This window comes from Hypanus sabinus, chromosome 14 (genome assembly GCF_030144855.1).
Source record: "Hypanus sabinus isolate sHypSab1 chromosome 14, sHypSab1.hap1, whole genome shotgun sequence".
NCBI lineage: Eukaryota > Metazoa > Chordata > Chondrichthyes > Myliobatiformes > Dasyatidae > Hypanus > Hypanus sabinus.
In genome coordinates, this window is record NC_082719.1 from 64,623,518 (window position 1) to 64,651,387 (window position 27,870).

General features: G+C 40.0%; 1 protein-coding gene across 2 annotated transcripts in view; it reads right to left on the reverse strand.

The window, feature by feature from the left end:
* Nucleotides 1–27,870, reverse strand: part of kif2a (kinesin family member 2a) — a 113,723-nt gene that overhangs the window by 43,862 nt on the left and 41,991 nt on the right. For both annotated transcript variants that reach the window (XM_059989334.1, XM_059989333.1), the window contains exons 6-8: nt 26,146–26,246; nt 24,025–24,120; nt 17,748–17,802 (exon numbers count right to left, since the gene is read on the reverse strand). In XM_059989334.1, coding sequence (XP_059845317.1) covers nt 17,748–17,802; nt 24,025–24,120; nt 26,146–26,246 — 252 coding nt within the window. The remainder of the gene's footprint in view (nt 1–17,747; nt 17,803–24,024; nt 24,121–26,145; nt 26,247–27,870) is intronic.

Below are 27,870 nucleotides of genomic sequence, written 5' to 3' on the forward strand. Positions count from 1 at the left end.
TTGCACTTAAATCTGTAGGGGACCAATATTTTTGCAGGCAGATTTACTAGTGTCATTTGGAGTGCTTTAAACTAATATGGCAGGGGGATGGAAACTAGGATGATACAGCTGAGGATGAGCCAGCAGGTTTACAAGAAGATGATGGGTATAACATGAGTGCTAGGAAGGGCAAGCTTCCAATGATTGGGTACAAATGCAGACACAGCAAAAAGTTAAATTGTACCACAGAAACAAAAGGATGAAGAATGCAGGACTGAAGGTGCTGCACTTAAATGCATGTAGCTTTTGGAATAAACTGAAAAACACATAGTGTAATTAGAGATTGGTCGGTATGACACTGAGTCACAGCTGAAAGACAGTCATAGTTGGGAGCTTAACATCAAAGGAAATACTTTGTATCAAAAGGACAAGCTGGAAGGCATAGGCAGTGGTGTGGCTCTGTTGGTAAGAGATAGAATTACATCTTTAGAAAGAGGTGATACAGGGTCAGAGAATGTTGAATCTCTGTGGGTGGAGTTAAGAAATTGAAAGGGTAAAAAAGCATTATGGGAATCATACCCAAGTCTCCACACAGTAGCCAGGACGGGGAGTTGAGATTGCAAAGAGTACTGGAAAAGGCACATAATAAGGGTAATGACACAATTGTAATGGAGGGCTTCAATATGCAAGGGGATTTGCAAAGTCAGGTTGCTGTTGGATTGCAAGAGAGGGAATTTGTTGAATTTGCTGAGATGGCTTTTTAGAGCAACTTGTGCTTGAGCCTACTCAGGGAAAGTCTATCTAAGATTGGGTGTTGTGAAATAACCCAGATCTTCTTATGCAGCTTAATGTACAGGAACCCTTAGGAGGCAGTGATCATATGATTGAAGTCAAACTGCAATTAGAGAAGGAGAAGCAAAATTCACATAGCAGAACACAGATGGCTGACGTTTCTGGGAATAGTTCACAAGGCACAGGATAGATATGTCCCAAAGAGGCTCAAATGGTAGGGGTAGGCAACCGTGGCTGACAAATGGCTGCATAAACGCTAAGGAAAGGGCATACAAGGTAGCAAAACTAAGTGGGAAGTTGGATGATTAGGAAGCTTTTAAAATCCAACAAAAGGCAACTACAAAAGCTATAATAAGGGAAGAGGTGAAATATGAGGGCAGACTAGCCAATAAAATAAAGCAGGATACCAAAAATTTTTTTCAGTTATTTAAAGAGTACAAGAGAGATGAGAGTTGATATTGGACCACTGGAAAATGATATGGTGAGGTAGTAATTGGGGAGAATGAAATGGCAGGTAAACTTAATAGGTACTTTGCATCTGTCATGTATACCCATGACTGTGTCGCCATGCACAGCTCCAATCTGCTAATTAAATTTGCTAACAACACTATACCGATTGGACTAATCTCAAATAATAATGAGGCAGCCTTCAGAGAGGAAGTCATCACCCTGACACAGCGGTGTCAAGAAAAAACCTCTCCCTCAATGTTGCAAAAAAAAGAGCTGGTTGTGGACTACAGGAGGAAGGATGAATGGAGACAGGCAAACCCTTATAGACACCAATGCATCTGGGGTTGAGAGGGTCAACAGCTTTAAATTGCTCGGTATAAACATCACTGAGGATCTCACGCGGTCTGTACATATCGGCTATGTGGTGAAAAAGACACAACAGCACCTCTCTCACCTCAGACGGCTGAAGAACTTTCGTATAGTCCCACCCCTCCAAATTCTAAGAACTTTCCATAGGGGCACGATTGAGAGCATCCTGACTGGCTGCGTCACTTGCCTGGTATGGGAACTGTACTTCCTTCAATTGCAGGACTCTGCAGAGAATGGTGCGGATAGCCCAGCACATCTGTAGATGTGAACTTCCCATGATTCAGAACATTTACAAAGACAGGTGTGTAAAAAGGACCCGAAGGATCACTGGAGACCCAAATCACCCCAACCACAAACTGTTCCAGCTGCTACCATCCAGGGAATGTTATGCCGCACAAAAACCGGGACCAACAGGCTCCAGAACAGCTTCTTCCACCAGGCCCTCAGACTGATTAACTCATGCTGACACAACTGTATTTCTATGTTATATTGACTGTTCTGTTGTACATAATATTCATTATAAATGCATTTTCCAACATTTTATTTCATTTGTCACTTTCTTGCCCATTCTCCTAATCTGTCTGTTCTTCTGCAGCCTTTCCTCAACACTACCTGCCCCTCCACTAATCTTCGTGTCATCTGCAAACATGGCAACAAATCATATTCCATCATCTAAATCAACATAAAAAGCGGTCCCAACACTGACCCCTGCAGAACACCACTGGTCACTGGCAGCCAAGCAGAAAAGGATCCTTTTATTCCCACTCACTGCCTCCTACCAATCAGTCAATGCTCTAACCGTGCCAGCAACATTCCTGTAAAACCATGGGCTCTTAACTTCATAAGCAGCCTCATGTGTGGCACCTTGTCAAAGGCCTTCTCAAAGTCCTAATATACAACATCCACTATCCTACTTGTAATCTCCTCAAAGAGTTCCAACAGGTTCGTCAGGCAAGATTTTCCCTTAAGGAAACCATGCTGACTTTGCCCATCTCGTCATGTGTCACCAAGTACTCCATAACCTCAATCTTAATAATTGATTCCAACATCTTCCCAACCATGAAGGCCAGGCTAACTGGTCTATAATTTCCTTTCTGCTGCCTTTCTCCTTTCTTAAAGAGTGGAGGGATATTTGCAGTTTTCCAGTCCTCTGGCACCATGCCAGAGTCCAATGACTTTGGAAAGATCATTACTAATGCCTCCACAATCTCTACTGCTACCTCTTTTAGAATGGTAGGGTGTGGTTCATCTGACCTGGGTAACTTAGGTACCCTTAGGTCTTTCAAATTTTTGAGCACCTTCTCCCTTGTAATCGTAACTGCACTCACTTCTTTTCCCCTCACACCCTTTAACACCTGGCACACTGCTAATGTCTTCCACAGTAAAGACTGATGCAAAACATTCTTCTAGTTCTTCTGCCATCTCCTTGATTTCTCTGGTCTAATTTTCTAGCAGTCCTATATCCATTTTCATCTCTCTTATTTATTTTACACACTTGAAAAAGCAAGTGTGTAAAATAAATAGCAGGAGTGAGCAGGAAAAAGTGCTAGGCAAACTCAAAGATCTTAAGATGGATAAGTCACCTGGACTACCAGATGGACTACATTCAAGAGTGCTGAGAGAGGTTGCTAAAGAGGTAACGGATGCATTGGTCATGATCTTTCGAGCATCACTTGATTCTTGCATGGTCCTAGAGGACTGGAAGATTGCAAATGTCACTCCACTCTTTAAGAAGAGAGGAAGGCAAAAGAAAGGAAATTATAGGCCAGTTAGTATAACCTCAATAGTTGGGAAAGTGTTGGAGTCTATTATTAAGGTTGAGATTTCGAGGTACTTGGAAACTGATGATAGAATAAGTCAAAGTTAGCATTGTTTCTGTAAAGGGAAATGTTGCCTGACAAATCTGTTAAGAGTTCTTCGAGGAAATAACAAGCAGGGTGGACAAAAGAGAAGCAGTGGATGTCATTTACTTGGATTTTCAGAAAGCATTTGATAAGGTGCCACACATGAAGCTGCTAAACAAGACAAAATCCTATGGCGTTACAGGAAAGACACTGGCATGGATAGTGGAATGGCTGACAGGCATGAGGCAGCAACTGGGAATAAAAGGGGCCTTTTCTGGTTGGCTGCTGGCAATTAGTGGTGTTCCTCAGGAGTCAGTAATAGAACTGCTACTTTTCACATTGTTTAGAAAGTGGAATTGATGGCTTTGTGGGAAAGTTTGCAAATAATACAAAAATAAGTGGAGGGTAGGTAGAGTTGAGGAAGCAATGTTACTGCAGCTGGACTTGCATAAATTGGAAGAATGGGCAAAAAAGTGGCAGATGGAATACAGTGTTGGAAAATGTATGATAATGCATTGTGGTAAAAGGAACAATAGTGCAGGCTATGATCTAGATGGGGAGAAGGCTTAAACATCAGAGGTGCAGAGGGATTTAAGTGTCCTCGTGCAAGACTCCCAGAAGGTTAACTTGCAGGTTGAACCTGTGGGAAAGGAAGACAAATGCAATGTTGGCATTTGCTTCAAGAGGTACAGAATATTAGATTAGATTCAACTTGATTGTCATTGTGCCGAGCACAGATACAAAGCCAATGAAATGCAGTTAGCATCTAACCAGAAATGCATAGTGTTATTTACAAATAACTGCGAATTAAAAGTGCTACAGCACACAAATATGAAAGTACTGAGACAGTACAATATATGTGCAATACTGCTTAGCGCTGTGATGTGAGATTCAGCAGGGTCACAGCCTCAGGGAAGAAGCTCTTCCTGTGCTTGCTGGTGCAGGAGTCGAGGCTCCTGTAATGCCTACCAGTTGGGGGGGAAAGAGTAAAAAGTTCATGGTTAGGGTGAGATGTACCCTTGATAATGCTTTTCGTCCTCCCCAGGCAGCATTTATGGTAGATGTTCTCAATGACGGGGAATTGGGTGCCGATAATCCGCTGGTAGTTTTCAGCGCATGCTGGAGTGCTTTGCAGTCCGATACGGGACAATTACCATACCACACTGAGATGCAGTTGGCGAGTATACTCTCAATAGGACAGCAGTAAAAGTCCGTCACTATCCTGAGACAGAGGTGAGCTTCCTTGATGCTTTGCAGGAAATAAAGGCGCTATTGCACCTTTTTGATCAGGATAGAGGAGCTTAGGGACCAGGTGAGATCCTCAGAAATGTGGACACCAAGGAATTTGAAGCTTGATACACATTCCACTACAGCCCCATTGACGTAGATGGGGACATGACTATAAAAGCAAGAAGATAATGCACAGCCTTTATAAGAAACTAGTCAGGCCGCATTTAAGAGCATTGTCAACAGCTTTGGGCCTCATATTTCAGAAAGGATTTGCTGTCATTAGAGGGAGCCCAGGAGGTTCACCCAGAATGATTCCAGGAATGAAGGGATTAACATATGAGGAGCGCTTGGCAGCTTTGGGCCTGTACTCACTGGAATTTACGTGAATGTGGGGGGTTGAGGGGGGAATCTCTTTGAAACCTCCAGAATGTTGAAAGGACTAGATAGGGTGAATGTGGAGAGGATGCTTCCTATTGTGGGGGTATCCAGAACTGGAGGGCACAGCCTCAAAATTCAGGGACAAACCCTTCAGAATAGAAGTAAGGAGGAAATTTTTTTAGCAAGCGATCTGTGGAATGCTCTGCAGTGAAGGCCAAGTCCATGCGTATATTTAAGGCGGTCGGTGATTGTTTCCTGATAGGCCAGGGCACCAAAGAAAATGGCAAGAAGGCAGATGTACAGGGTTGAGTGGGATCCGGGATCAGCCATTACGGAATGGCGTAGCAGACTCAATAGGCTAAATGGCCTAATTCTGCTCCTATGTTCTAAATATTAACTTGTATTAGTGAGAACCTGGTCACTCTCTTGTAACAGCAAGGTTCATCAAATACAAATACTTCTTCCTACTCTTCTTCACTTCTTCTAACTCTTTGCATTCTGAACTTTTTCAAGGTAAATGTGCGTTTGACTGTTTCTGGGGACCAATCCTGACATACATTTTAAGGAACAATAATCTAAGCTTGAATAGAGAAACAACTACCGCAGCTTGGTTGTACACGACCAGTGTTTTGTAAACAATATTACCAATTACAGTAGTATAAATGAATCTGGAATTAAACATCTAAAAACTTCTATAACATTTTTAGATGGTTATATGAAAGTCATGGCATCAGGAGAGTACTGTGCTGTTTTCTGTACTCTACATCATTTGTTTTCTATGGACAACTGCCCAAGTAATGGTGAAACTACCTGAGATACTGCTGTTATATAATACAGAATTTCTCATTTTGGAGAAACTTAAATGATATCAAAAATCAACAGAAATTCTACTTTTTCTGAATTAACTGTTTAATCCAAGTTCAATACAACTAATTCCTAAAATCAGGCAGCAATCAATTTCATCTGCCAAGAGTGGTCAACTGTCAGATTAAAATACATACTCATCTTGAAGTAGGATTATTTTACCACAGAGTTTTAGTGCTCCCTACAAACAACGAAAATTCTTCCTACTTCATGTGGAAGGCAATTTGGTCTCTGAAGAGGAGACGGAGTGGATACAAACACAAACAAGTAAAGAGAAAGAAAGCTCCAGAGAGAGCAGGGGAAAAAAGACAAAAGTAAAATAAATATAGAAGACAGACAAAATAAATAAAAGTTAAAGAGTAAAATATATAATAATACAAGGAGGCAAGAGAAATCACAAGAGCACTGAATGGAGAGTCTTGAATTCTGTTAAAAGGAAATTCAAAGTGCTATTGAATTGAAATATTGGTGTTTCTCTTTCCAGATATTGCCTGCCCCCTGCTTTGTTTCTCTAATATTACCTGCTTTAAACTCCAAATTAAAGCATTACTGTTTTGCTTAAGGATGGACATGGTTGAGTGTAAGATTCCAAAACAAAGTAGTACTAAGAATCTTTCTGGATTTAAAGGTAAATTCCTTAAGATAGTACCAAGGTCAGGGACTTTCAGAGTTTGGAACGATCTTCCACCAAAGCTAAAAATCACTCAAGCATGCTAACTTGCCTGAAAGAACATCACATAAACATTGTTTCAGATTTAGTTTGATCAATTCATTTGAATTTTAAAAGAACAGTTTTAGCAAAGCGATCTGGTGTAACACAAGGAAGGTTTCCCAGGCTAATAGCTCCCAAATCTGCAATTCAACACTATAGGTCCTGCTACGACAACATTTCTCTGGACTAAAGTACTTTCCACTGTGGGGACCTCCAACTTCTCAGCCTTTCTGCAGATACCATTTTCTTAACTGATTCATCTCAATTACTGTGTGGGCGCTGCTGCAAATTTAATTCTCTACTCCCCTACTCAGATGTATTTGCACTATGCTGGATTAGCTTTGAACTATTTCTACTGGGTGTTATCCTCCTCTGGATCCTGTTCCACTTCTGCTGTTTTATGCCTCCTTCCTATTTTCATTTTATGCATTCACCGCTTTACTGGTTGATTGGAACTGATGGTGCGCAAATCGCAAGGTGTGTTTGGTGGATGTACAAGGAAGCACAGAAATAATATCAGCAGTTCAACCTGGCACTAATATAGGTGGTTTACCTGTTTACACACATATTAGATTTAAAGTTATTAGATCGAAAACTATCTATGGTAAAGCAGATTTTAGGCGGAAAGTACGCTCACCAAAGATGAACCTTTCATGATTATATCAACTGTCAGACAATATGCTGAAATGATAAATGACTAAGTTACAGCATTTCTTTGTCCAAAGGTCTGTCCTGGAGAAATGCCTGCTTTTTTCCCCAATATGAATATGTCTCATTGTTTTCTGTTACAAGTTGTTTAAACTTTGCTGGTCTGGTCTGGATGCTGGACTCTATAGACCACGTGTACACATGTTAATGTTCAGATAGTCTTTTTTAAAATTGATGTACAATATATGTGTATTATGGGTTTGTGATCCTGGAATATTACCTGAAAGTTAACAAATGTTTGAGTTGCCAACCACTTACAGCAATCAATATTTCTAAATTGCATTATATGAGAGCACCACTTCCACTTAACAAAGCAAATAAGGATTTCACCTCCCCCAACAGATAACTGGCTACATGCAAGGAAGAAAATGACTTAATAAAATAAGTAAAAGTAAGATTATTGGCAAAAAATGTAATCAGTTCAAAATGATTAGTCATATTGGTCATGTACGTGTCAAGCCTCATTACCAGAATGAAATAAATGCTGGAAAATTAAGTTTCGGATAATGGCATTAATGCAATGAAACTGTGCTCCTTTCAGTACACCTATGGATAAAATTAACTATTGCATGTGCAATAGTTATCACACCAATGTATCAGGAAGTACTGCACTAATATAATGTTTCATGGGTAAAAGATTTCCAAAAGTACAATAAATTAGATACCAGTATGAAAGCTTGAATCTTCTCAATTGTTGACCAAGTATTCTATCTACCACTCTCACTATTCTGCTACCTGGTTAGCTCCTGCCTGCTACCTGATAGAGTTCTGCCTGCCTCCTGGTTCCTTAATGCCTGCTGTCGCCAATTGCGTTTTAATTTTCTGAGGGGCACAATATCTGGAAGAAGGAAGATGAGCACATCACTTTCATTAACTTTTTTTTAAATCAGCAACTACATTATGCTAATAATTATTTGTTAAAGTTCCAAAGCAACCACCTTCATCTTGTAATGACAACTGGGAGTATTTAGAACATGAATCATCATAGAATTGTTTATACACTCTTGTTAAATTGACTAGTACTAGAAGATTTTTTTTAAACAGTATGATTTGGGATGATGAATCTATGTTAAATATGCAAATGATAATAAATCATATATAAAAAGGAATACAGGCAGTCCCCAGGTTTTGACAAGTTCTGTTCCTGAGTCCGTCTTGAAGTTGGATTTGTACCTAAGTCTGAACAAGTCCATCCGGTATTATTTAGCTTCAGTTGGGGGGGGGGGGGTGTTTAAGTAATATATTTTACCTTTCTATGCATATAAAACACATAAGAAACACTTCCAAATACACTAAAACATAATAATACAGTAATAATAAATGTAACTATACACGGTTCCATCGATGTCTTGCATACCAGAAGGGGCATTCATTAGGTAACATTATGATGGACTTGGTGCTGGAGAGTCAGGGTTTGATTCTGCTGCTGGGGGGGGGGTTTACTATTGGCGTCAATTTCTTGAAGTAGGTAGGCATCAAGGGAGGCCTGTACAGAGCTTTTATTTTTCTCATCATAAATGGTCTTGTAGCAGCTGAGGTCCTTGGTTACTGCACAGTAAACTTTGCTGAACCTCTCTGTATTAGCAACTTGCTCCTCTAACTTTGCCATCCCTGCTTCAATGTAACGAAAGGCTTCAGCTAACTCTTTCATTACAAACTTTTTTGGTTCCGGAGTTCCTAGGTCCCAGTCTTCTTCTTCGAATGCTCTCATTTGCTGCTCTAGTTCCATAAGGTCTTCATTGGTCAGTTCTTCCGCATGGGAGTCAAGTAACACTACAACATAATTTTCACTGATGTCTAACTGCAATTAGACAATATCAACATAATTTTCACTGATGTCTAACTGCAATTAGACAATATCAACCACAGCTTGCCTGGCTTCAGCGATGTTATCAGTTGCAAACCCTTGAAGAGCATGCGCCAATTGGGGGCATGATTTGTTCCACACTCCTTTCATATTTGACTGCTTCATTTCATCCCAAGAATCAGCAATATTTTTGATGGCATCATAGATGTTATAATCCCTCCAGAACTCCCTTAAGCTCATCACATCATCTTGCGTAGCCCTAACTGCTTGTGAGAAGGTCCGCCGTAAATAATAGGCCTTAAAGGAGGCTATGACTCCCCGATCCATTGGCTGAAGTAGCAATGTGGTGTTGGGGGGTAAAAATACGACCTTTACAGTACATCATAATAATACAGTAATAATAAATGTAACTATATACAGTTCCATCAATGTCTTGCATACCAGAAGGGGCATTCTTTAGGTAACATTATGATGAACCTGGTGCTGGAGAGTCAGGGTTTGGTTCTGCTGCTGGGGGGGGGGGGGGGGGGGTGGTTACTACTGGAGTCAATTTCTTGAAGTGAAGGTCATCTAAAGTGCTTGGATGTCTGGGTGTGTTGTCAAGCACAAGGAGAATCTTGAAAGGAATTTCCTTCACCAAGCAGTAATGTTCAACAGCAGGAACAAAATAGTTCAGGAACCAATCTTTCAAAGATGGCAATTGTAACCCAAGCCTTTGCATTTGCCTTCCAAATAACTGGAAGGGATGTCTTAATGATACGGTGAAGTGTCCTCGGATTTAGGGAGTGATACACAAACAAAGGCTTGAGCTGGAAAACGTTAACCCCAAGCAATAACGTTAGCCTATCCTTCGATGCTTAATGCCCTGGTGCACTTTATTCCTCTTTCAAAATGTAGGTCCTTTCAGGCATTTTTTTCCCCCAAAATAAACCGGTCTATTAAATATTTGGTCTGGCAAATAACCTCCCTCCTCAATAATTTTTTTAAACATTTCAGGAAAATCGCTCGCAGCACTTACATCAGCATGTGCTGCTTCACCTTGCACTTTAATGTTATGTAAATTTGCCCTCACTTTCAAACGATTGAACCAACCCCTACTCGCAACAAATTCTTCATCACAATCACCTTCACTTGCTGTATGTGCAGCTTTTAAATCATTGAAAAGGCTTTGAGCCTTCTCTTGCAGTAAAGTAAGGCTAATAGGAATATTATGCATCTAACCAAATTATCAATAGCCTTTCCATTTCAATAATCAAACTACTGCTTTGCTTAGTAATAACTGTAGCTTTCATCGGACCAGGGCCTTTCACATGCTCCATTATTCTCGCTTTATCCTTTAAAATTGTTCCAATCATTGACCGACTGTAACCTAACACTTTTCCAATGACCGATGGCATTTCACCTCTTTCTGATCACTTTATTATTTCCACCTTATTTTCAATCGTGATAGCTTTCCTTTTTTTTGATCCATCACCAGCACTGCGTTGGATTTACGCTTCTAAGACATGGTAAATAAGAGAAAAATTTAAGCCAAATACAAAGTTACACACTCAACACAGTGTTAACGGCAACGAGATCCGACTTAAAGTGGCAGATGGCATTCTCCATCCTCGAGCTGACGAACCGCTGAAGCCGCATAATGTTTTCATGAGCGTCACAATGCAGTGCGTGCGTTCGTTATTACAAACGATTGTATTTAACTCAAATTTTCAACATAATAGGCTTTATGGCAGGCCGTTCATAACTCAGGGACTGCCTGTACAGAAAGAGTGTATGAGCAAAACAGTGGCATTTTTTTTTTATTATTCATTCAAGGGACATGGGCTTTGCATGCTGAGCTTGCATTCAATTGCCCAGCCCTAATCATCCTCAAGAAGGTGATGTGCTACCTCCTATAAATGCTACAGTTGTTCACGTGTGGGTCGAACCTCAATACTAATATAAACTGACTTCCTGGACAAAGAACATAGAACAGTACAGCAAAGTACAGGCCCCTCAGCCCATGATGTTGCGCTAAAATTTTAGACCATAAGACATAGGAGCAGAATTAGGCCATTTGGCCCATCAAATCTGCTCTGCCATTCAAGCATGCCTGATCCTTTATTCCCCTCCTCAGACCCACACTGCAGCCTTCGCCCCATAACCTTTGATGCTGTGTCCAATCAAGAAATTATCAAGCTCTGCCTTAAATACACCCAACAACCAAGCCTCCAAGTCGCCTGCAGTAATAAATTCTAAAATTTACTACTCTCTAGCTAAAGACATTTCTCCACATCTGTTTTAAATGGACGCTCCTCTATCCTGAGGCTGTGCCCTCCTGTCCTAGACTCCTCCCTTCCATATCTACCCTGACTAGCCTTTCAACTGTACCTACACATATGGAGAAGAGGGATGCTTATGTGAGAATGCAGTTCTTGGACTACAGTTCAGCATTCAACACCATAATTCGATCCAGGCTCGACAAGAAGCTCAGAGAACTTGGCCTTCACCCTGCCTTGTGTACCTGGAGCCTGGACTTCCTGTCAGATTGCTGGCAGATGGTAAGAGTGGGCTCCCTCACTTCTGTCGCTCTGACCCTCAACACAGGTGCCCCTCAGGGCTGTGTACTAAACCACCTCCTTGACTCTCTGTATGCTCAAGACTGTGTCGCCACCCACAGCTCCAACCCGCTAATTAAATTTGCTGACAACACTACACTGATTGGCCTAATCTCAAATAATAATGAGGCAGCCTTCAGAGAGGAAGTCGTCACCCTGACACAGTGGTGTCAAGAAAACAACCTTTCCCTCAATGTCACAAAAAAAAGAACTGGTTGTGGACTACAGAAGTAAGGAGGAATGGAGACAGGCTAACCCCAATAGACATCAATGGATCTGGGGTTGAGGGGGTCAACAGTTTTAAGTTCCTCAGCATAGACATCACCGAGGATCTCATGTGGTCTGTGCATATCAGCTGTGTGGTGAAAAAAGCACCTCTTTCACTTCAGACAGTTGAAGTTTGGTATGGCCCCCGCAAATTCTAAGAACTTTCTATAGGGGCACGATTGAGATTATCCTGACTGGCTGCATCACTGCCTGGTATGAGAACTGTACTTCCCTCAATCGCAGGACTCTGCAGAAAGTGGTGCAGACAGCCCAGCATATCTGTAGATTCTGGACATTTACAACAACAGGTGTGTAAAAAGGGCCTGAAGGATCACTGAAGACCTAAGTCACCCCAACCACAAACTGTTCCAGCTGCTACTATCTGTAGAATGGTACTGTAGCATAAACCCAGGACCAACAGGCTCTGGAACAGCTACTTCCACCAGGCCATCAGACTACTTAACACATGCTGACGCAACTGTATTTCTATGTTATATTGACTGCTCTGTTGTACATAATATTCATTATAAATGCACTTTCCAACATCTTATCTAATTTGCCACTTTCTTGCCCATTCTCCTAATCTATCTGACCTTCTGCAGCCTTTCTTCAATCCTACCTGCCCCTCCACCAATCTTCATGTCATCTGCAAACATGGCAACAAAGCTTATTCTTTCATCTAAATCAATATAAAAAGAAGCGGTCCCAACACTGACACCTGCAGAACACCACTGGTCACTGGCAGCCAACCAGAAAAGGATCTTTTTGTTCCCACTCACTGCCTCCTACCAATCAGCCAATGCTCTAAACATGTCAGCAACTTTCGTGTAAATATCAAGGGCTCTTAACTTCATAAGCACCTTATCAAAGGCCTTATGAAAATCCAAATATACAACATCCACTATCCTACTTGTAATCTCCTCAAAGAATTCCAACAAGTTCGTCAGGCAAGATTTTCCCTTAAGGAAACCATGTCTTTGTCCCATTTTGTCTAGTGTCACCAAGTACTCTATCACCTCAATCTTAACTGGCTCTCAACATCTTCCCAACCATGAAGGTCAAGCTAACTGGTCTATAATTTCCTTTCTGCTGCCTTCCTCCTTTCTTAAAGAGTGGAGGGATATTTGTATTTTTCCAGTCCTCTGGCACCATGCCAAAGTCTAGAGATTTTTGAAAGATCATTACTAATGCCTCCACAATCTCTACTGCTACCTCTTTTAGAACGCTAGGGGGCGGTTCACCTGACCTGGGTAACTTAGGTATCCTTAGCTCTTTCAACTTTTTAAGCACCTTCTCCCTTGTAATAGTAACTGGACTCACTTCTCTTCCCTCACACCCTTCAACACCTAACACACTGCTAATGTGTTCCACAGTAAAGACAGTTGTAAAATATTCTTTTAGTTTCTCATTGGCCCCATTACTATTTCTCCAGCCTCATTTTCTAGCAGTCCTATATCCACTCTCATCTCTCTTATTTATTTTACACACTCAAAAAAACTTTTTCTATCCACTTTGATATTGTTTTCTAGCTTTCAGATTTCATCCTTCCCTCCTAATGATTATTTTAGTTGCTCTCTGTGGGTTTTTAAAAGCTTCCCAATCCTTTATCTTTCCGTTAATTTTTGCTTTATTGTATGCCCAACTCTTCTGCTTTTACATTAGTTTTGCCTTTCCTTGTCAGCCATGGTTGTACTATTTTGACATTTGAGCACTACTTCATTTTTAAAATACATCTATACTGCGTCTTCCTCATTTTTTCCAAAAACTCACACCAGTTGCTGCTCTGCTGTCATCCCTGCCTGCATCTCCTTCCAAATTACTTTGGTTAACTTCTCTTTCATACCACTGTAGTTTCCTTTACTCCACTGAAATACTGCTTTGTTAGACTTTACTTTCTCCCTATCAAATTTCAAGTTGAACTCAATTATTTTGTGACCACTGTTTCCTAAGGGTTAAGGCATAACACCCAATCCCGTATAGCTGATGCCCTGGAAGGCTCAACAACAAACTGCTCTTAAAAGCCATCTTGTACACATTCAACAAACTTACTCTCAAGATCCACTTCCAACCTGATTTTCCCCAATCGACCTGCATGTTGAAATTTCCTATGACTATCATACATTGCCCTTTTGACACACCCTTTCTATTTCCTGTTGTAATCTGTGATCCTCATCCCAGCTGCTGTAGGGAGGCCTGTAATAACTGCCATTAGGGTACTTTTACCCTTGCAGTTTTTAAACTCAACTCACAAGGATCCACCATTTTCCAATCTTATGTCACATCTTTCTATTGATTTGATGCCATCCTTTACCAGCAGAGCCATGCCACCCCCTCTGCTTATCTTCCCATCTGTCCAATACAACATGTAACCTTGGACATTTAGCTCCCAACTCCAGCCATCCTTCAGCCACGACTCAGTGATACCAAAACCTCATACCTGACAGTCTGTAATAGTGCAACAAGATCATCTATTTTACTTCTTATACTCCATGCATTGAGATATAATGTATCTCTACCCTTCTTGATTCTGCATCCCTAATACCCTGATACTCACCCTTCTGGCTGCAATTATGTCCTATCATCTGCTTGCCCTTCCTGACAGTCTGATTGCACATTAACTTTTTTACCATCCATTCCATCATGAGTCCCTTCACACTGCTTCCCAACCCCACCAAATTAGTTTAAATCCTCCCCAACAGATCTGCCAAACCTGCCCAAGAGAATATTGGTTCCTCTCGGTTCAGGTGCAACCCGTCACTATTGAACAGGTCATACCTCCACCAGAAGAGATCCCAATGATCCAAGAACCTGAAGCCTTGCCCACTGCACCAGCTTCACAACCATGCATTAATCTGCCAAATATTCCTGCTTCTACCCTCACGGTCCTACTTCTCAACTTTCTACCTAGCTCTCTCAATTCTTTGTTCTAAGATCGATCTAAACCTTCCTTCCCCTATAGCCCTCCATAATGAAGTGATGGCAATACATTTCCGTGTCAAGATGATGTGCGACTTAAAGGGCAACTGGTAGTTGGTATTGTTCCCATACCTTTCCTGCCATTGTCCATAGAGTTCAATGTTGAAAAGTGAGGAAGCATTTTCAGAATTATTTCCTATGTAGTATGATAATCAGGTTAGTCAATTGTACAGAGAATTTAGGAACAGTACCAATCGAAACACTAATAGGGCAGGTAAATGTGCATTGGCGATACAAAAAGAATCAAATCAAATGTGGAGAAACAATTTTCCAAGTGCAAAGTGCAAACAGTTTGACTCTTGCAAAATAAAACGCAAGTATCTCAGTTTGGAAAATAAAGTCTGCATGAATAAAATTTGCACAAAGGGGATAAATTAACGAGAAAACACAAGTACATCTCTCTGATCAGAAACATCTACAATGGACTCTGTGGACAAAGTAACATAAGGCAGAGAAAAATAACTGCACACTCAGAGGAACTGCTAATCAGAAAGCAAGGATCTCACCACAAGAATTCCTTGGGGTGATGAGTGAGTGGAATATTTCCTTTCCTAAATTAAGACCAAATTCCATATTTTGTCTTCCAAAGGTACAGATTACATCAATGTCAACCTAACTTACATTTTGGTAAGACAAAGACTTGAGCTCTCCATTTGTTGTTCCTTTTAATGCCTTATGGCTCATCAAGTGGCTTTTTTTTGCCATTTCCTTAGCATCTGTCTTTTTTTTTTAAAACGAGGCCAAGCTGCTAGTTCAACTCTCAACACAGCATGGATGGAAAGTGAACAATAAGCCAGCCAGATTCAAAACCTGGAACCATTGGCTTCAAACTCCAGTACTGATGCTACTACACACTAACAACTAAGCTCTCTTTTTATACTGCATTAACTATTAGCTTTTCATTCATGACTAGAAATGAAGCAACACAATGGTAGACTGACAAAATAATTCCACTCAGCAATTTAGTCATGCAACATATAAAATTGTGTTTGCCAAACTTTAATGTTATAAGAAACACAAATACAAGAGAGATGTAAATATAGGTAAAAATTGTTTAGTAATCAGAAAGCTTAAGCAACGAGAGTTCTGATCTTGCGAACATACATGTAACAAATTACAAGGCCAATAAATTGAGAGGAATTTAAGGTTGGTGAATGGTATTACAATTACTAAATCAGTTTAGATAAATGCTTTGAGGAGGGAAAGGAACAAAGGCAAAGGAAGCAAAACTGCCTGAATGCAAGGCACGAGCACCAGAAGATACTGATTCTGCTCTGCAATTCAGTAAGATCATGGCTTATCTGAATTTGATCTCTATTTCACCTAACTCCATGTTCTCTGTTAACTTTAGTAAATCTATCCACGCCAGCTTGAATTTCTTTTTAAATGACTAAGCCTCCACAGTTCTTTGAAGTAAGAAATCCCAAAGCTTAATGACTGGAAAAAATTCCTCATCTCCATCCCTTTATTCTGAATCAATCTCTTTATTTTCTGCAAAGGAAGGGAAACATTCTCTTAGCATCTAGCTAGTGAGATTTTCAGAATCTTCCATTTCATATGAAAACTACCTCTATTTATCTAAATTCTAATACACAAGCTCAACCTGTTCAATCATTCATTACCAGACACTCCCCCTTCCAGGAGTCAATGTAATAAACCACCTCTATACAGGACAGCAGAGCTGTACCCCAGCTATGGCCTCACCAACATTATCTCCCCACTACTGTACTTTATGGCCCTTGTAATAAAGGCCAATGAAGTCTGAGTTAAGATTTTGTAAAAAATGAAAAAAATACATTAAAAAAGATCATTTTAACAGAACAGGTATAACAAGTGACCCAGATAAAAGTAGCTAGAAATTAGAGAATCGCCAGGATAAAGACAAGGATTTCAGGCTTGAACTGCTCTCTAGAGTAGCACATCTTGAGAACAACAAAGGAAGTTGATTCACTTTAGATTGCTTTCATAAAGGACTGGGTCAAGTTGATTGGCAGAATGTTCTGTTTTCTTCCTTTACTGTAAACTTTTCCAAGCTTGGTCACAAGAAGATATTACCAAGAGGATGAAGGAAGAGATGCAAAGATGAGTCCACACATAATTATAACACCCCCACTGATTTCTGGGAATCGTTAGCTTACAAACAGCTCAAAGTGGAGGAGGAACATGCATGGTGACATTGAGAATCTCAAGGTCATTCATGAGTAGAGGCCCTACATGAGCAGCAAAGGAGCAGACCACCTCACTAATTGCCTACCTAATCTGTCAGCCACCACCAGATCCATCAGTGAGAGAATAACCAGTTCCCTCAAAACTAGAATGAGGGAAAGTCTTCCTCAAAACCAAGGAACAAACTGAAAAGAAACTTACATTGTTCCACAGAGGTGTAACCCAAACTACAGTAAAAGAAACAACAAAAGCCAAGGAAAAGAGATGGTTTTCTGGTACATCCAACAGAAAGACTATAGTTTTTTTTGTATTTCACTGTTTAGTCTTAAATCTTGCTAGACAGACATCAGAATACAGCACATTCTGGTTTGTAGCGGTTGGAAGCCTGCAATAAAGAATGATCAGTGACAACAAAGTCAAGGTACAAACTTGCATAAAAATCATAAAAGGTAGAGAGTTTAGCTTACAGTATGTAATAAACTCATTTTCCAAACAACTTACTTTCATGTGTTCTTGAGCTACAAGAAATTTTGATCAGAAACCACTTAGTTTGAATAAAAGGTCACCAAATTATAACTTAACAGAAAATAAATTAAAATTGACTTTACCTTTCTTGTTTAGTGGTCGTTTTCTTACGCATACACATATCCTTTGTTCATCAATCTAAAAGAACAATGAAATTTCAGCTACACACATGTTCCAATAATGCATACTCTAGGTTATCAAATATGTGGACTTAACCAATGCAGTTAATAAAAATTACTTCAATATAAAGATTATATTGCCATGTGAAATACAACCTTAGCCATGTTCTCTTAACAGTGGGTCTGACCTTGGGGGCTACTGTTAGTGATGCCGACTGGAGCTCACTTATATTTGATCACAAACTGAGATCCCAGATTTCAATGAACATGCAATTAACCATGGACATTTAGGACTTCTGGAAGGCCTAATCTATAAATACGTTACACCATTGGTTTGCTATGATTCCACAATATTATGCTGTAAACAACCTTGCAGATCTTGCTGCATAACACAAGACTCTACTGATTTCAAAAAAGGTTGCAAAATCTCCAAGATCTCCCTTTGCAATTGGATCCTTCACTTCCTCATCACCAGAGTTCAAAGAGTAGGGATGAGTAAAAACAGTTCCTTCTCACTATCAATACAGGTGCATCACAAGACACTGTGTGTACTTAGCCACCCTGTTCTACTCTTTTTACACCCATGAATGTACATACATCTAATCAAGTGACTTAACATACCTTAGACACCATCTACAAATTCACAGGTGATCTTGAGTCAGTGTACAGGAGTGAGATAGAACACCTGGTTGATTGGTGGCACATTAACAACCTTGTCTTGACCATATACAAAACCAAAGAGCTAATCACTGATTTAAGAAGTTGGGAAACTAGTTGGGAGTACTCATATTGAGTCAGAGATGGAGAAAGTGAGCAGCTGCAAGCTCAAGGCATTAAAATCTTATATGACATATTCTGCACCCAACACATACAATATTAGCAACACACACAAAATGCTGGTGGAACGCAGCAGGCCAGACAGCATCTATAGGGAGAAGCACTGTCGACGTTTCAGGCCGAGACCGTTCGTCAGGACCAACTGAAAGGAAAGATAGTAAGAGATTTGAAAGTAGGAGGGGGAGGGAAAAATGCAAAATGATAGAAGACCGGAGAGGGTGGGGTGAAGCTGGAGCCGGAAAGGTGATTGGCAAAAGGGATACAGAGCTGGAGAAGGGAAAAGATCATGGGACAGGAAGCCTAGGGAGAAAGAAAGGGGGAGGGGAGCAGCAGAGGGAGATGGAGAACAGGCAGAGTGATGGGCAGAAAGAGAGGGAAAAAAAGGAGGGAGGAAAAAAACTAAATATATCAGGGATGAGGTAAGAAGGGGAGGAGGGGCATTAATGGAAAGTATATGAACCTTTTCTTTCAGTAACTGGACTGACCTCGCTGTACAGCAATAACCTCAACCAAACATTTCTGGTAACTGTTAATCAGTCCTGCACATCAATTTGGAGGAATTTTAGGCCATTCCTCTGAACAAAACTGCTTCAACTCTGGGAGGTTGATGTGCTTTCATACATGAACTGCTTGTTTTAGGTCTCTCCACAACATTTCTATAGGATTAAGGTCAGGACTGTGACTCTCTGCCTTTCCAAAATGTGAAATTTCTTCTGTTTTAACCATTCTTTGGTTGACTGACTTGGGTGTTTAGGGTCATCTTGTTGCATGACCCACTTTCTCTTAGAGCTTCAGTTCATGGACAGATACCCTGACATTTTCCTGTAGAATTTGCTGTTACAATTCATAGTTCTATCAATGATGGTAAGCCATCCATTTTCTCAATAAATAAATGAGCAAGTATATTTGCTCATTTTGTGTTATTTATTTAATTGGGTTCTCTTTATCTAGTTTTAGAACTTTCATGACGATCTGATCACATTTTAGTTCATATTTATGCAGAAATAGAGAAAATTCTCAAGGGTTCACAAACTTTCTAGCACCACTGTAGATGCAATCATGAAGAAGGCAGGCCAGTATCTCTACTTCTGAAAAAGCTGAAGGAGATTCCGGATATCACCAAATACTCTAACTTCTATAGATGCACTGTCCAAGGTGTTATGAGTGGCTGCATCATGGCTTGGTACTACATTTCCAACACACAGCAATATAACAGGATGCAGAGAATACTTGCCACAGTCCAGACCATCACAGGTGCAACCCTCCCCACCCGTGGCAGAATCTACAGGAGGCAATGCCTCAAGATGATGGCATCTATCATCAAGCATCCGGATCACTTAGGTTATGCCCCCTTCTCTCTGCTACAATCAGGCAGGAGATACAGAAGCCTGAAGTCCAGCATCATCAGGTTCAAAAACAACTGTTTTCCTACCACCATCAGATTCTTAAAACAACCTACACACCAGATCATCTCTTGCACCTGGCTCTAGTTATGGGAAGTTTCAGCATTAAATCTTGCTTTGCAATTTTTCCCCCTCTTGACTCCAAAAGTTTAAAGTTCAAAGTAAATTTATCATCACATTACATGCATGTCACCATATACACCCGAGATTCCTTTACTTGTGGGCATACTCCACAAATCCATTAATAGAATAATAACTTTAATAGAATCAATGAAAGACCACACCAAATTGGGTGTTCAACCAGTGTGCAGAAGACAACAAACTGCAAATACAATAAAGAAATAATACCAATAAATAAGCAATAAATATCACAAACATGACATGAAGAGTCCTTGAAAGTGAGTCTATTGGTTGTGGGAACATTTCAGAGATGGAGCTAGTGAAGTTGAGTTAAGTTAACCCCTTTGGTTCAAGAGCCTGATGGCTGAGGGGTAACAACTACTCCTGAACCTGGTGGTCTGAATCTTGAGCCTCCTTCTTCCTGATGGCAGCAGTGAGAAGAGAGCATGACCTGGATGGTGGGGGTAACTGATGATGGATGCTGCTTTCCTGCAACATTTTGTGTTGATATACTTAATGGTGGGGAGGGTGTTACCAATGATGAACTGAGTTGTATCTACTATTTCTTTTTGTAGTATTTTCCTTTCAAGGGCATTGGTATTTTCATACCAGGCTGTGATGTAGCCAGTCAATATCCTTTCCACTACACATCTATAGAAGTTTGTCAAAGTTTTGGATGTCATACTCTGAAGGGTGTAAAGGTGTTGCTGTACTTTCTTTGTAATTGCATTTACATGTTGGGCCAAGGACAAATCCTCCAAAATGTTAACACTGACGAATTTGAGGTTGACTCTCTTCACCTCTTATCCTCCAATGAGGATTGGCTCATGGACCTCTGATTTCCTCCTCCTGAAGTCAATAATCAGCTCCTTGGTCTTGTTGACAGTGAGTAAGAGGTTGTTGTATGCTGATTCATCACTACCTTTGATTCGACCAATGACAGTGACATTGCCAACAAATTTGAATGTGGCATTAGAGCTGTGATTAGCCATGTGGTCGTAAATGTAAAGTGAGTAGAGCAAAGGGCTAAGCACACAGCCTTGTGGAGCACCTATGCTGACAGACTTTGTGGAAGTGATGCTGTTGCCAGTCTGAACTGACAGGGATCTGCAAGAGAGGAGATTGAGGATCCATTGCACAAGCGAGTATTGAGGCCAAGGTCTAGAAGCTTATTGATTAGTTTTAGGAATTGATAGTATTTAATGCCATGCTGTAGTCAATAAAGAATATCCTGATGCGTATCCTTGCTGTCCAGATGTTCCAGGGTTGAGTGTAGAGCCAATAAGACTGTATTTGTTATGGACCTCTTGTTCCAGTAGGTAAATTGGAGCAGATCCAAGTCGCTTCTCAGGCAGGAGTTGATGCGGTTTCATCATCAACCTTTCAAAACACTTCATCACTATGGATGTGTTACTGGACAATAGTCATTGAGGCAGGTTACCACGTTCTTCTTAGGGACCAGAATAAATGAAGTTTGCACAAAGCAAGTGGATACCTCAGACCGCCAAAGCGAGAGGTTAAAGATCTCAATGGACACTCCAGCCAACTGATCAGCACAAGTCTTTAGTACTTGGCCAGATATCCTGTCTGGGCTGGATGCTTTTCATGTGTTCACCCTCCAGAAAGCTGCTCACTTGTCGGCCTCAGAGATTGAACTCGCAGGATCATCGTGGCTGTGGGAGACCATGATTATTCCTCTTTGCTTTGACAATCAAAGCAAGCACAGAAGGCACAGAGCTCATCTGAACTGAAGCCCTGTTGTCGCTTACATCACTTGATTTACTTTATAAGAGGTGATAGCATTCAAGCCCAGCCACAACTGTTGAGCATTCTTTGTTGATTCAAGTTTCATCCTTTGTCACTTCACCTGTGAGATGGTTTTCTGGTGATTGCACCATGCCCTGGTACCTCAGCAGATTGTGGGTCTTCTGGAAGGGATGACTTTGAATGGTATTGTGGGGGTCACTGGCCTACAGCTGTTTTAATAAAGTCCATGACAACCCTGATGTATTCATTGATATCCACAGATTAGTCCTTGAACAATAGTCCAGTCCACCAACTCGAAGCAATCTCACAGTCGCTCCCACACCACCTCTTTGTTGTCAATCTCTGCAACTTTGCTGTTCAGCCTCTGCCTGTATGCAGGTAAGAGAAGGACAGCCAAGTGATCAAATTTACCAAAATACAGCCTGGCATTCTATATCTTAGTATAACAGTAGTCAAGTGTGTTGGACCTCTGGTTCTACAGGATATATGCTGATGTAATTGGGTAGTGTTTTCTTCAAACAAACCTGATTGCTATCGCCAATTATGATTTGAAATGCGTCAGGATGAACTGTACCTAGTTTGGAGATGGCATCATGCAGCATTTCAAACGCTTGATTATCATCATCCACTGGTGACACGTAAACTGCAAATAGGATTACGGTGAAGAACTCCCTATGTAAATAAAACAAACGGCATTTGACCGTTAGATATTCAATGTTGGGGGAACACAAGTTCAACAAAACCGCCACATCGAACACCACGAGTTTATCATGAAACACACAACTGCACCTTTTGCCTTTTCCAAATCAGCAGTTCAGTCCATCCTGTGAATTGAGAAGCCTTCAGGTCTGATCACCGTATCTGGCATGCTGGGAGTAGGCCATGTCTCGATCAGACATAGAACACAACAATCTCTCGTATTTCTCTGATACAGCAATTTTGCTGTCAATTCCTTGATTTTATTCTCCAGTGACTGCACTTTTGCTATCAAGATGCTGGATAGAGGGGATCTCACACTTCTGTGTTTCAACCTGGCTTGGAGTCCCCCACCCCCGGCCTTGCTTCCAGCCATGGTGATGGAACTTTCATCTGTTGAAAGGTGCCATACCTCCTAGGTCTGCTGAATCCTTCAGAAGATAGTGAAATCTGTAGTTTATTAATTTTATTTAAAATACATTTCTTAAATGGAAGTTACATGCTGCGGATGGCAGTGAAAGTAATTCAAAAGACGGTAAATTTGGGAGTATTGTATGTAGCCTACCGAGTGACAAATTTAAAACTACTCAAAATCAATTGTACATTTGACAGCCAACAATACTCCAATGACAAAGAACAAGCAAGATTGTCTGTGCCTGGACAAGGTAAGTGCAGTGAAGAGAAGACTCGTTGTTCAGGCTTTGGACCTATGCTTGCAATATCTGGAAATTACTGTGAAAATGCAGGAAATGAATGCTACACAAAAAAAAGCATGCTGCATTTTTAAAAAGTATAAATGCATATATATATCTATCCCACATGACATTAGAAACTAAAGTATTTAAAGCAGGTCCAGAAAGAGATACTTCAAATATAACATTGCCTTTTCAATTTTACAAAGTGTAATAGCATTACACTAACTGCTATGCTACCGTTTTCCTTGTGGGGAAGCTAGGTACTGGAGCCTCTAAATAAAAGGTCATCACTTAAGCTTAAGAAGAGGAATTCTACTCTAGCTCCAGCCCACGCACTTAGAATCTTTGACATTCTCAAACCAGTTGCTGTAGGTGCTGACTTAGAGGGAATCAAGGGTCATGGGGTCAAGCAGAAACCCTTATTTAAACCAAAATTCAGACAAGTCATGATATAACTGAATGTTATAAATTGGCATGGCTTCCTTTTCTCAATTTTCTATTCTGTTACATTTGAAGCTTCAGTTAGATAAATTTAAAATGATATAGCAAGTAAAAATTAGTTAAATATTACTTTGACAACAAAGACAAATTGCATCTAGATTATTCAGATTTCAAATATACAATTTAAAATAACTTGGGAATAATTTTAAACATGAAATCCATATGAAGCAAACCCAAACAATGTTCTCAGATCAATTTGACTTGCTTAAACTTGTAACTTACTGGATCAGCAGCCATAAGTGGTCGGTAGTCAAGACTTGATCTAAATTCTCTTATCATGCACATAATTTCCCAGTTCGGATTTGTAGAATCAACATCCTGTTAAATGCACAATTTATCAAAGTAAATACCCAATACCAAATTGTGGCTGCTGAATGGAGCATTTAGTTTTATCATTTCTAACTTTGTAAGTGTTCTGCTATACAAAAAAATCATTAGCTAAATTTAAGAAAGAAACCATTTAAGATGAAAGGATATAAACCTTAAGCATACTATTTAAAGGAAAATACTTCAACCAGAACTACCATTCTATTATTTTAGAACACAGATACAAGGACCACAAGCTTGTGCTGGGCTGGCCAGGTTGGCCAACAAATAAATCTCTGCCATAGGATAAATGAAGCGGTGAACTTAACAAGAGGGTACAGAGGAGATTTAAATAGGGACAAAGATTCAGAATTACAGTTAAGAAAGGAAAATATCTATAGTGAGTTTCATCCCTCTTAAACAAAGGCAGAATTATATAAGGATTACAGAATTGAGAGAGCCACGGACAGGGTGAACAGGAAGAACCATCTGTCTTGGCAAGGAGATAAGACAGCAAGGGACAAAGGTTACAGGAAAGTTAGGGAACAAAAATGTTTTTACTCAGACAGAGGTAGTAGCCTGCATCCAACTTACAAGGGTATTTGGTGCAGAAAACTCGACATTTAAAAGTAAATGAATGAGTACTTAACAAAGCCGTAACTAACAAGGCTATGAACCAAAATTGGAGTCAGAATAACCTAAGAAGCTCCTCTTTTGGTTGACAAGAACAAATGAACCAAACATCATCTTCTGTCCCAGTAGTTTAATATTTCTCAGAATTCAATGACTGAAGTGTACGCTCACCAAAACACACAAAGGTTTATAAACAGAGATGAGACCAAGCAAAGAAACAGGTTAACACATTAAGCTTTAAATATTAACTATCGCTTGGATCTAAATACTCAACCCAATGCCGAGTCAAGTAAGTTTCATTATTGTAACATTTCTATAAATTGTTATAGCTTGAAAGTAAATTTGTTGACCCTTCACTATTTTCAGGAATAGCAAATTAAGCTGAAGTGACTTGAAAAGCAATCAATACCTAATCTGACAGCCCTTCTTAGCATCGATGGGGCATTGAAATGCATGCATAACATAGATGATGCTTCAAAATCTCCTTCAAGCACTGGAAAAGTATTCCAAATGTAGAAGAAACAAAGATGAGTAAAAGCCCAAAATAATCACACTAAGAATCTTAGCAGTCCCAGAATCCTCTATCATATCATTTCATCCCTTTCACCAGCAAGAAGCCATTTGGTTCATTGTGCAAATACCAAATCACACAAATTTCCAGTTAAATTTACCGAAAAGGAATCCAGGTGCCCATACTGGGTGGAGCTTCCTCAGCTCTAATTCACTACCAATTATATTAAAGTTACTCCCCCTTCCCCATACTGACCATTCTATTAAAGCATAAACAAGTCTTTCCTTTACCAATTAACTGAGATCTCTCAACTCTATTCACCTGTACCAAAGAACACTATTCAATGCATTCTTTGATTCTGGTAACATCCTTCTAGATCTCCACTATAACGTCTCCAGTGCAATAATATGCTACCTGTTATACAGACCAGAATATGTTGAAAATACTGTTTTCTATAAATCTAACACACTCCTGCAAGCAAATCTATATACTGATGATTAAAAAAGTGTTCATCACCAACTTAACCATCTTCCCTGTGAACTTCAGCGAATTGTGAATATTTCAAATTTTGTGGGTTTTTTTGCATCTTTCTTTTAATATGCTTCCAGTTCCCAAATGCATTCCTTCTCACATCTTTAGTGAACTATGGCCGCTAAATTTAAAAGCAAGAGACATGGCATTGAGCTCAGCAGAATCCAATTACTAACAACTTTCAATCACAAAACACTGTTGTCCTTTGTTTACTCCTACTGGGCTAATTAATTTTGATATCAGTTTACCAGTTCCACTTGCTTCCCACAGGCTTTAACTTTATTAACTAACCTGTTATGTTGAACCTTTTTGAAGCTGGGTAGGTAAAGGACAAGCATTTTGTCCAATAAATAAATACAAACCTGAGCCCTTTTCTCTCTCATCTCTTGTTGCTGTATTCGCCGCTTTTCACGTTTTTCCTGGAGTTTTTCAACTTCTTTAACACAATTTGATTTTCTGCGGGCTGAAAGATAAAATTGACCGGAAGTTTGAGGATGAACACTAAATCTTGTTGGCTCTAAACTTCTGTACAATTAAATAAACATTTCCTCTATGAATGATGAAAAGAGATACCTAACATTTCACATATTCACTATGTAGAAAATAAAATTCATATTGCACTCAAGTCAATTTACATGCATTTTTGAGATCACATCACTTCCATGATCATTTCAAACTCTACAGTATTCATGGCCTTCAGGATAAATTTCAAAGCAGACTTACTTTGTGTTTTCCACAGAGACACATTACACCAAGAACTGAAGCAAGAAAAATAGTGCAAAACGGAAATTCGTTCTACTACATGATTTTCTCTATATGACTCAGAAACCCTTTTCTACCTTCTTCCATAAAAACAGGCAAAACATTTTCTTACTTCCAACATAATTTCTCCTGCTACATTCTGCAAGGAGAGCACAATAACTTTTGCTATTTGTTCCTATAGAAGTTTCAACTGTTTGCTTTAAGTTTATTCACCCGACTGTAGTTCTACACCCAGCATATAGGCAGAGACTGAGGACTGCAGAACCAGTGGTGAGGATCACGAAGGTAGAATCAAGAGAGGTGGACGAGGGCTTACAGGACTGCTTTGAATTGTTGGACTGGACTGTATTCAGGGATACATCTTCATATCTAAATGAATATGCCAGTTATCACCGACTTCAAGACCTGTCAGGATGAGCATGTGCCTTCAACTACATACAGGTCATACCCAAACCCGAAGCCATGAATGAACCTTGGGATTAGAAGTCTGCTTAGGGTTAGATCTGTGCCATTCAAGACTGGCTATCCACAATTATACAAGTCAAAGACCAACCTACAGAAGACTTAAGAGCCAAAAAGTAATTGCAAGTGAAGTTAGTGATGGAATCAGATGCACGTCAGTAATGGCAGGGTTTGCAGGCCAGCACTTCCTACAGGGTATAATGGCTAAGATGCTTCACTCAAGGATGAGCTCAACACCTTTATATACACTTTGAAAGGGAGGATAAAATTATAGCTGTGCAAATCCATGCATGATCTGGCAACCCAGTGATATTTGTCTCAAAAGCCGACGTCAGAATATCTTTCAAGAAAGTAAAGCTCAAAGTAAATTTATTATCCAAGAACATATATGTCACTGCATACAACCCTGAGATTTATTTTCTTGCAGGCATACTCAATAAACCCATAATAGAGTTCATGAAAGACTGCATGAACTTGGGCATTCAACCAAAGTGCAAAAGACAAACTATGCAAGTATAAAAAGAAAAAGTAATAATAACAATAAATAAGTAAGCAATAAATACTGAGAACATGAGATGAAGAATCCTTGAAAGTGAGTGCATAGGTTGTGGAAACATTTTAATGATGAAGCTGAGTAAAATTATCCCATTTGGTCAAGAACCTGATGGTGTGAGTCCCGAGGCTCCTGTACCTTCTTCCTGATGACAGCAGTGAGAAGAGAGCATGTCCTGTGTGCTAGGGGTCACTGATGACAGATGTTGCTTTCCTGCAACAATGCATCATGTAGATATGCTCAATGGTGGGGAGGACTTTACCAGTGATGGGCCAAACCGGATCCACCTCTTTTTGTAGGATTTTCCATT